The 9,693-nt window shown below is 43.6% G+C and overlaps 2 protein-coding genes across 3 annotated transcripts; one reads left to right on the forward strand and one right to left on the reverse strand.

Annotated features, from left to right (window-relative positions):
• Window positions 1-337: 337 nt before the first annotated feature.
• ghrh (growth hormone releasing hormone) lies at window positions 338-2,257 on the forward strand. The gene is made up of 4 exons (XM_053868592.1): window positions 338-469; window positions 1,580-1,681; window positions 1,933-2,037; window positions 2,101-2,257. The coding sequence occupies exons 1-4, from the start codon at window positions 393-395 to the stop codon at window positions 2,210-2,212; spliced, it is 396 nt and encodes a 131-aa protein (XP_053724567.1). The 5' UTR covers window positions 338-392; the 3' UTR covers window positions 2,213-2,257.
• Window positions 2,258-2,617: 360 nt separating this feature from the next.
• rpn2 (ribophorin II) lies at window positions 2,618-9,429 on the reverse strand. Of its 2 annotated transcripts, XM_053868587.1 has the most exons (18): window positions 9,328-9,429; window positions 8,882-9,072; window positions 8,456-8,551; window positions 8,150-8,325; window positions 8,006-8,081; window positions 7,796-7,930; window positions 7,236-7,412; window positions 6,721-6,839; window positions 6,298-6,403; window positions 6,132-6,223; window positions 5,942-6,056; window positions 5,404-5,598; window positions 5,244-5,330; window positions 5,071-5,166; window positions 4,601-4,676; window positions 4,056-4,185; window positions 3,271-3,356; window positions 2,618-3,008 (listed from the first exon to the last, which is right to left on the reverse strand). In XM_053868587.1, the coding sequence occupies exons 1-17, from the start codon at window positions 9,338-9,340 to the stop codon at window positions 3,305-3,307; spliced, it is 1,932 nt and encodes a 643-aa protein (XP_053724562.1). In that variant the 5' UTR covers window positions 9,341-9,429; the 3' UTR covers window positions 2,618-3,008; window positions 3,271-3,304. The 2 variants fall into 2 exon arrangements, with proteins under 2 accessions (XP_053724562.1, XP_053724563.1); XM_053868588.1 differs by lacking the exon at window positions 3,271-3,356.
• Window positions 9,430-9,693: the final 264 nt, after the last annotated feature.

Consider the following 9,693-nt stretch of genomic DNA (forward strand, 5'->3'; position numbering starts at 1 on the left):
AAAGTGTAGATCAGATTGAGACTGCTACAGGATCCATACAGGAACGTCATAAAGTTCTTTAGGGTTCAACACATGGTCGTGAAAATATTAAATTGTTATTTTGTCTGTACTGGTACTGACCACTGCAGACAAAAGCCACTCCAAGACCAAAAATCTTGTTCCATAATCAAAGCAGAATTTATGTCTTCAAGATGATCATTTACTTGGAGTCGTGATCCATTTGAATATGTTAAATACTAGGGTGCACAGACAGAGCAGGGGGAGTTACCTGAGAGTGGGCGGCCACACCAGCGTGGTCAGGTCTGATGTAGGAGGTGGCTGCGAACATCCGCTTCATTTCAAAGTGACCACAAAAGAGGGGAGGATCTCTGTCTCTCGCTCGAGATCTGAGGATGGGAAAAGCTGCCCTGTTGCTCTTCTGCTGCCTCGTCATTTCTCTGTCAGCCTCCCCACTCTACCCTGCGATCAGGTAAGTCACCATGGCTGGAACTCAAACACAATCCATAAACATAAATGCAACTCTAAATACTGTTCACACTCTCATAACCTACCACTGAATTTATGGACGCGTTAATTCAATGTGGAATTCATCTCCCCCTTTTGTTGTCTGTTAGTTTTCAGTGGTTATTTCACATATTCAGTCTCTCAAAACAACTGCTTCCAAATGGATTACAAAGTGAAAAGTTGCTGGTTTACATTCATCAGCTTCAGTCACATGGATGAACCTGTTTCTTCATTCCCCTGCGCGGAGACCAGAGATTTTGATTGCTGATTTGTAAATACATTTTCTCAATATATTTATCTTGATACAAATCAGATATATAATAATCATAGTGTATATTATTACCTTTTATTACAATGTCATTATGCAGGGTGAGGCACGATATTTCAGTGCCTCTTTGTGAGAATAATGTTGATGCTTGGAAGTAAAATAAGAAATATTTTTGAGTCTCTCCCAGATGGCCAATCGCTACATGTGTGACTTTAACAGATTAATTCATATTACAAAACTTCACTGTCTTTTCCGCTGATTGGTGGAAAATTGAAGGTAAAAACACAAACAATGTTCTGTCCACTTTATGGGGCAAAGAGTTTTTCTCATCGCTGAAGCACTTCCACACTGATGCCACACTCTTAATTCATACACTGTTTTGGTTCACAGAATTGACATAAAATTGATCTTTCTGGTGTCAAATATTAATCCATAATAAAATCACTAATTGATAAGATTTATTTTTTAACCACGTCTCACTCCAATATAAACACTACAGAACTGAAATAAAAACCTATAGTCAGTTTTAGATCAAGTGCTATGACTGAGCCGGTTCACCTTTTTTATTTTACACTGAAAAAAACTTTCTAGTTTAAACAGAGGGAAAAAACGACGCATGGCATCGAGGAAACATTAAGTGAATACAGATGAAGCAATTTAACCATCAGGAAGTTCTTAACTTGTCAGAGCTGGACTTGTTATGTTAACATCAGGTCAAGAAGTCACGGAGCGTCAAAGCAGCGGAATAGTTAGTTTCCTCTGGGCAAATTATCAACAACTGTGAGTAATGATAATTGTGTTTTTCAGGTTCGGACAGAGGGACACATCCTTCCTGATGACATCATCTTTGAAGAGTCCAGCAGAGCAGGAGAGGGACACAGGTCCTCCAGCGAGGCACACAGAGTTACGGTCGGTGCGACCATTTGCTCCTCAAATCATGGAGAAATAAGAGCAATTTTTGAGCTCGCAGAAGTGACTGGTTTTCCTGCCATTGACAGTTCAGGGCTTGGCTTAATTGGTAAAATCTTAGTGCCATGATATATTGATAGGTTTATCACTACTGCACAGGTTGTACAGCGCAAAGATATGTCGAGAATTTAATATGAGCCGCAACCATGGCCCATCACAGGGCTTTCAAGAGTGTGTCCGTCTCTTCGCAGCATCGGGCGCCATGCTGATGCCATCTTCACCAACAGTTACAGGAAAGTCCTGAGCAAAATATCTGCTAGGAAGTTCCTCCAGACTATCATGGGCAAACGCCTGGGGTAGGTGGTGCAGCACCACACTGTGGAACGCAGTGAAACAGGAACTGTTGCTCTTCCCCACAGAGACAAGAGTGGAAGCTACGTGAAGCGTCGGGCGGACATCTACGAAGGAAGCTACAAAGAAGACCTGACGTCGATCCAGAGTCAACAGACGATGTATAGAGGCGCATCATGAGAGCAGCTTCATCCTCTTCTGGCTCCACATCTGTCGTCTCCATCGTTTCCTCCTCTCTTTGTTTACATTTTTGTCTTTTATATTTTCATTAAAGCTACAGAACCAAAACTTGTCACACGTCTGAGTTGATCAAAAGAAAACATTGGGATCACTGCTCTACTTTGTGGGTCGTATGTCTACTGTTCCACCATCTTGGCAGGAGGATCCACTCATTCTTCAGCCAGTCATGACTGAAGACACTTCCGCGATCCCGTCACTCGGGAGCAAGATCCCTGGCTGTAGCTGTGATCCTACTTCAAAGTGGACATCCCACCTATTTATTCCCCTCCCAATTCCAGAGACAACAACTCTTCGGTCCATTTCTTTATTTCCTCTTCAATACAAAAACACATCCTGAAATGGCCGTCTGTTTTTCAAACCTTTATTTTGGCGGGACAAGAATTCGTATCAAATAAAGGGGCCACCACGAGAGTGGTGAAGCCAGTGCATCGGAATCATGCTGAGCTTCAGTGAGGAGGGGGTGACCGCCAACGGACGACACAGAAAAATGTACCCAAAAGTGAAACCAAATATTGAACGACAAAAAAAGGTTTGTTTGTCTTTGTTTTGAGTGATGTAAAAAAAAAAAAAAATCTCACAGGACGATGAAGTGCAACGATGAGTCCCCACTGGAACGACTGGTCAGTGTCTTTTCTGTGGTCGTGGTGAGTTGATTTGTTGCCCTGGAAACTGCCCTGTTGAGAAGTCTAAGTCGGATTTGATTTACTTTTGTACGGCGTCTCATTTCTTCTCAGTCCTGGAAGACAGACAGAGAGAGACAGAGACGTTAGGCTCCACGCGGCGCCTCTTGAAACGCATGGCAAGGCAGATCATGCACCGATGTGGACGGTTGACACGTATGAAACACTGATGTTTGGGCACGGTGGCGTGATTAACCGGGGAGGGGGATGAGGATGAGGAGGGCACAGACAGACACGCTCCAGGGTTAGACAGAGTGATAACCACACAGCCATGCACACTGGCAGCCATGATGGAGATGAGCAGAAAAACGCCCTTACTTCAGCCAGGAATCGACTCAATTGTTTAGAGGTTTTATCGGAGGCTCCTATACTTTTCCAACCTACTACTTTGTTCTGCTGCGATCCTGGAAAAGGAGTACAGAGACAGCCAGACGAGGACGGCGTTAAAGAGCGGGAGGAGCAGCATGACGAAACAACAAAGTCCTCCAGGAGACAAATTGACACTTCTTCAGCAACGGCAGGACAAAGGTGTTAAAAGGGTCAGAAGAAGAAGGGTTACGGCTGTGATTCTTCCCTCTCCACTGGCACGCTGCCAGCAAACGGCCCACTTAAATCGATCTTCAACGTCTTGAGTATCACCAGTCTGGCGGGTCACTCTGATTCAACACCTACATCTTGATCCGGGCGTGTCGGACCAGCTAACAAGGACAAGTGACTTCACTCATTTAACGCATTCATTTGAAGAGCAGAGTGTAGCAGCAGCACCAGTGAAACCAATCGCCGCCACTGAATGGTTCCATTTAACCATCAGCATTTAGTTTTCATCCAAAGGCAGACTACAACTAAACACCTTTAAAACATACTGATGACTCATCATATTTTACAACATATTTAAATGCCTCAACTACTTGCACAACATCCACAAGGGGGCAGACAATTCATTTTCACTGTTAAACACATTTCACAAACACATTTCTGGTCCAATCTTCACCTCTCCATGTTTATCAGACTCAGATGGAGCTGAGAGAATAATGAGGCACCTAAGATCATCTGTCTGTCTCAGCTCAATACAGAACCATGAAAACCTGCATCAATAAAGGTACCTTTTCACAGCTTTTTGGGCCAACATCCGGTTCCCTGCCAGGAAGGTCACTCCTCCGATAATTGCCAGGTACTTCAGGGTCTGGAACATGTTGAGGTGGGTCCAGTAGACGTACATGAGTCCAAGCAAGGCTGCAAACAGACACATGACGTGATACAGGTGACAAAGGATCCTTTTCTTAGCTATTACACATTAGCATTTCATTGAATCATTCTCATTTCAAGGGCAGCGCTGTATTATAGTGATTTTTAACTCTTTTATACGAATAAAAGTGAGAAAACCTTAGCTAATAATAGTACATTTAAACACACAACAGAGGAGCTGAATATGAAAAGGATGGTGCATCTCACTTTAAGACAGCTCCAGTACTAAAGGCTGACTTAGACAAGTACTTAAATAACGCTCTACAGAAAAATCACCCGAGAAAATTCATGAGCAACGAACTGGCAAATTCAATTAAGAACATCTCCAGTGTGGCCACCACAAGTGGCTCTTAGCTGAATGGAGAAGATGCAGTGATACAGACATAAGAGGGCGGAGGCGAACCTGCGTGTCCAACGTGGAAGAGAAGGGTGCTGGGAGAGAAGCTGAAGTTGGAAATGTTGGCTCCGAGCTTGATCCACTAGACGAGAGAAGGGGGACACAAAAGGCAACATTGTTTTCATCCACGAGGCACGGCAAACAAAAGGGCTGAGAAATTGTTTACCACCACGTGGACAAAGCACAGGGACAATGACAATTACTCAGCACAGAAAATGTCAGGGGTAGAACACGTCCAAAGCTATTGTTGTTTCAGATGAGCGCAAACCCACATTGAACTAGGGACTCATCCTTTGAATGAAGGCTCCCCAGTGAAGAGTGTTTACTGAGAAAATAAACCAACAATACTGGGCCTCTCAAAACAGGCTAGAATTAAAATGCACGTTTTCCTAACATGTAAAATTAGCTTACACAATGACAGTCAATTTATGAGATAAACACCTTAGAAATAAAAAGACCGTGATGCTAAGCTTTACCAGAATGAGCAGCAGCAGGAGTGGGGAGAGCACAAGGGCAGTGAAGGCATTGGACACCATCGTGGGAGGCTTCTTCTCAGGTTCTCTGAACAAGTGCTGTGAAGACGATCAAGAGGAAAATCAGGTTTTCTCTTTCCCCGACTCTTAAATCCATAAATGTGCCAGCAGCAAACCTGGATCTCTGGTTTAGGTACATAGAGAGTCTTGGGCTGGATGACAGCTGGGGCCTCCTCATCCACAAACTTCAACATGACATCAGCCTGGACATTGACATTAACATCTGAGCATTTGCTCCACCACTGCCGAACAATCTGGCCCAACACTGATACGCACCACGTTCCACAGGATGGGGTTTTCCAAGGTGGCATCCCCGACCATGAGGTACAGCGAGTAGGTGCCGGACATAGAGTCAAACTCAGATTTGTTCTCAGCAGTATCCAGCTCAAATTTGTAGAGATTCTTGCTGTCGGGTTCGGCCACAAACACCACCTCCTGGCCCGTCTTCTGGTTGTGCAACCGGACAAACGTCTGAAACAGAAGAGCAACATTTCAGATCATCACAATGAGAGGAAACAGCCGTAAGAAGGGTTTTATCTCTTATCACCAGTAGGTTAGAAAAGAAAAAAGTTGAACTCAAAAGCCTGCTTTCTCAGCTCTCCAGTCAGTCCAACATCAAACCGTTTTCACTGTGTACTCAGTGGGACACTGCAGTTTTAGTTGCAATAACCAGTAAGTTTCCATTTCACAATTGCAGGACACCACTTGCATCAGCTTAAGTAAAACAATGCTACACATTCAGAGGAATGGCATGAATCCATTTCCTAATCAACGTTTCAGTCAGGAGTTTCAGGATTTCCTCCAAGTTATGTACCTGGTGAGGTGTGAGTTCAACTCCAGTGTTGATGTCAACCAGCTGGAAGGACATGGCGAAGTTCTGGTGGCTGTCAGCTGTGAAGGAGCCCTTTGCTTTGGAAGGATAATCCACACTAAAAACAGAGTTTATATTGAGCAATATCAAACAAATTAAATTGGGATGTGTGTGAGTCAAAATGACCACTCACCGAGTCGTCTTCGTGCCAATGCTCTGGTCCTTGTCCACCACGGACAGGTCCATGTTTGTAACTGCCACCTCAGTGGAGACTTTGACTTTGACCTAAAATGAAGCACAAACCAAGTTAAAGCGGCGACAACAAAACCATAGACAAACTGTGTTCAGAGTGCACCCACCTCGACATGATTGGCCACCAGGCGGCTATCACCCGTCACCTCAACAGTGAACTGGTAATACCCACTGGCTGGTTTGGTGGACATGAAGTTCAATTCAAACACACCACTGAGGCGGGGGAAAACAAAAAAAAGAACATTTTCACATTCAATTCTGAAACCACAACTTTTGGGCTGAAAAAAAAGAAATTAAGCATTACAGTCATTTTCAATGCAACATATCCAATTCAGCTGAAATGAAGAGCTTTAACATAATTTCATTTGATATCTAACGGAAACTAACTGGAAAACTGAACATATACTTTGGTCAACAAAAGAGGTTGATAATTCGATACGTTTACTTACATTAGAGGCAACTACATTAAGTATAGTCTACACGTAAGCAGATCATGTATAACACAATGGATTAATCATTCTAAAACATACTCGTTTAATGTGAAGGGCTCTTTGCTCAGGATGACACTCTTGGAGGCGACAGCATACGCAGATTCAACCAGCACGTTGGCAGAATCCAGCGGTTGAGACATGACATCGGTCACCAGGAGCTGTTAAAAAAACAAGGAAAAAAAACACAAGGAAGCAATGAAATCACAAAGCAGAATTAATCTGTGATATTTCTCTCAGACTTTAAAAATAGATGTAAAACTAAGCCTAAATAGAGTCCCCCAGGCCACCACTTATTTCCAGGGAGTAAATGGTAGCAGCTTTGAAAGTACAATGGCATCAACAGTGCCGCCACAGACTCCCACTTTCATCAGCTGTTTTTAAAAATCACACTTTGACAGGTCTGATGAGAAATGTCTTATTGCCAACATTCCTAGTGTATATTGAATATACTTCACATACTAGCTGATAATGCAAAGAAAAAACATAATGCTACTGGTCACGGACGGAAAAAAATGAGTCAAGCAAAAATACATTTCCATTATCAAACAGTGCACCTGCAGGGTTGGCTGGCGGTGGGACACAGTGGCAGGTCCCTGGGCACTGACAACAACCGGCACATGGAAACGGTTGTTGGACAGAGCAGCAGCGGCACTGGCCACACTGAAAGCCTCAGCCAAAGAGTCCCAGGACTTCTTGCTGAAGATGGAGTTCACCAGCTGGATGACTTGATCCTGTCAGAATCAGAAAAGCTTTACTGCCATTGTCAATGAGTTCAACAGACTAGGAATTTAGATTATATATGAACTGCCTTAAACTGCTCTTGAATAGATCTACATTCTGACCAAGAAAGTGAATACAGTTGGCTGTGTTGGCCAAGTAAGAGGCTTTAAGACTATTTCTCTGAGTCTCATCATTCGATGGCCAGCATTAGACACTAGAATAAATCATAACATATTTTTCAACCAACTCATTACCAGCACTTGTTGCTGTTGTCTGAATCATTTATCCAGTCAACCTCTTCTATGAATGCACAATTGAAGGTCATTTTCAGACTAAACTGTGGATATACATTCAACCACATCTCTCAGGAGTATCCATCATGTCTAACACTGACCTCTTTAAGTGGAGGTTCCATGTCCACATGATCGGACAACGAATAAGCAGCGGTCACAAACAAAGCAGTTGCTTCCAGTCCTTCTTCAAACTGGAGGTAAATTCCTCCAAGATCATCAAGACGCGCAGTCAGATCCTGCAAATAACGTCAAGAGAACTATTAGCCTGACAGTGAGTAGAAGAGCACCACCTAGTGGAGGCAAGCGCTTACCTCAATTTCCTCCAGAATTCCTCCAAGTTCCACCTGTTTGGAGAGGCGGGCTGCTGTTTGCAGAGCTGATGTGATGCTGCCCAAAAGAACAAGTTGTTAAAGGTTAACATATTCCATGTTTACTTACTCTGTCTTTCAACTTACGCCATGACATTGTCCTCCTTGTTAATCCGGGCAGTCAGGGCACCCACAACTTCCTGAGATGCCAGGGGGAGACCCAGCGAGTTGAGGGCACCGACAGCACGGTAAATCTGAGTCATGGTGGAGTCTTCGCTAACTGCTGCCAGCAGAATGTCACGCGTTTCATTTGACACTGGAATCTGGAGGCACAATAATCAAAATATGTTCTGCATCATTACGTCATCATAGCAACAAATATGAGCTAAATGTAAATCATTTTATGTGATGTCAAAAAAAAAACACGACAAACAGAAGACACTATATAATTACCTCACACCCAGATATGGCTTGACTGGTTTCAGCAGCAAAGAAAAGAGAATCTATGCTTGAAGGATCCAACTGGGAGTTGAGGAACTGGCATACAGCCTGCAATTAAAAATGTAAAACATTAAATTCCACAGAGGAAAGGCGTCCTACTTTATTGACATGCTGTACTCACGACAGTGCAATTAAGAACAGTATATTTGACTGCTTAGTTTTAAAAGTCTGAATTGACCTGAATCTAATCATCAATGTGGGAGTGAACCCAAGTTCAGGGTGAAGAGTATGCTGTTAAAATGTGCTAAAAAATGATAGTTATTCATTGGACTGAGTATACTGGAGTAGTTGACTGTCTATATTTGTCTTGTGAAGGACTGAAAACGTCATCCCTTTCATTCATTCAGAGTGCTGCATATTTCCTATAGACTATTTTACCTTGTGGTCTGGCACAGCAGCTCCGAGTTTACTTAGCCCGACCACCGAGTAGTAAGCGGACTGTAGATCCGTGAAGGGCTGGTTCAGGAGGTTCTGAAGTCGGGCCACATCCGGGAGGGACAGGTAGTGTGTCGGCGTCAGCGCCTGAGCCCCGGCCAGAGCCAGCCACAGGAGGAAGAAGCTGAACGACCCTGTTTTCAAACACAAATTACTGCCACGGGTTCCAAATGTTCGCAAAAGGGACCAAGAAGACACGCTGCCTAACGTCCGGCATTCAATTCATTCATCGACGTCTTCGGTTAGCGACAAAGGAAGTAGCGCACATACAGCCGCCGCGTTGTCACGTCATTCGAGCGGTAACGTTACTCACGACCAAAAACTACATACAAGACAATAAATGCACAAAGAAGGCCTTTCGTTATCAGACAATATTTGCATTCACTCACCAGAACGCTCCATTCTTGCAGTCTTATGCAGCGTCACCAAAACCGACGATTTCTTCCGGTGTCTCGAGGTCGACCTGTCATCTTGACGTCACATCCGGTATCTTTCAACACAAAAGTTCGATCACGAAACTACATTCTTGGATAAAAGGATTTTAGAAGACGCTGCCAGAATATCATGAGTCCATGACTAAACAAAGTATTTATGGGTGAGCGAGGTAAATAGTAAGTCAAAGAATGCAGAATGTAGGTGAATCAAGTAATTTTGCGACGCATAACGGAGTGTCAGTTGCAGTTTGACTGTTGACATTTTCAACTTGTAAGTTAAATTGCGGTTCAGTGTTGGCTCTTCATCATCACTTCACCTTT

Source organism: Synchiropus splendidus, chromosome 6 (assembly GCF_027744825.2).
Source record: "Synchiropus splendidus isolate RoL2022-P1 chromosome 6, RoL_Sspl_1.0, whole genome shotgun sequence".
NCBI lineage: Eukaryota > Metazoa > Chordata > Actinopteri > Syngnathiformes > Callionymidae > Synchiropus > Synchiropus splendidus.

What these genes read in the sequence shown, in the direction of transcription:
- rpn2 (XM_053868587.1), bottom strand. An exon ending in TACCTAAACCAGAGATCCAG is followed by an intron (nt 5,167 to 5,243) that starts GTTTGCTGCTGG and finishes TCGTCTTCACAG; the next exon opens with CACTTGTTCAGAGAACCTGA. An exon ending in GCCCAAAAAGCTGTGAAAAG is followed by an intron (nt 3,357 to 4,055) that starts GTACCTTTATTG and finishes CTCCTTTTCCAG; the next exon opens with GATCGCAGCAGAACAAAGTA.
- ghrh (XM_053868592.1), top strand. Translation starts at nt 393, where the DNA reads ATGGGAAAAGCTGCCCTGTTGCTCTTCTGCTGCCTCGTCATTTCTCTG. An exon ending in GCGAGGCACACAGAGTTACG is followed by an intron (nt 1,682 to 1,932) that starts GTCGGTGCGACC and finishes GTCTCTTCGCAG; the next exon opens with CATCGGGCGCCATGCTGATG. An exon ending in ATCATGGGCAAACGCCTGGG is followed by an intron (nt 2,038 to 2,100) that starts GTAGGTGGTGCA and finishes TCTTCCCCACAG; the next exon opens with AGACAAGAGTGGAAGCTACG.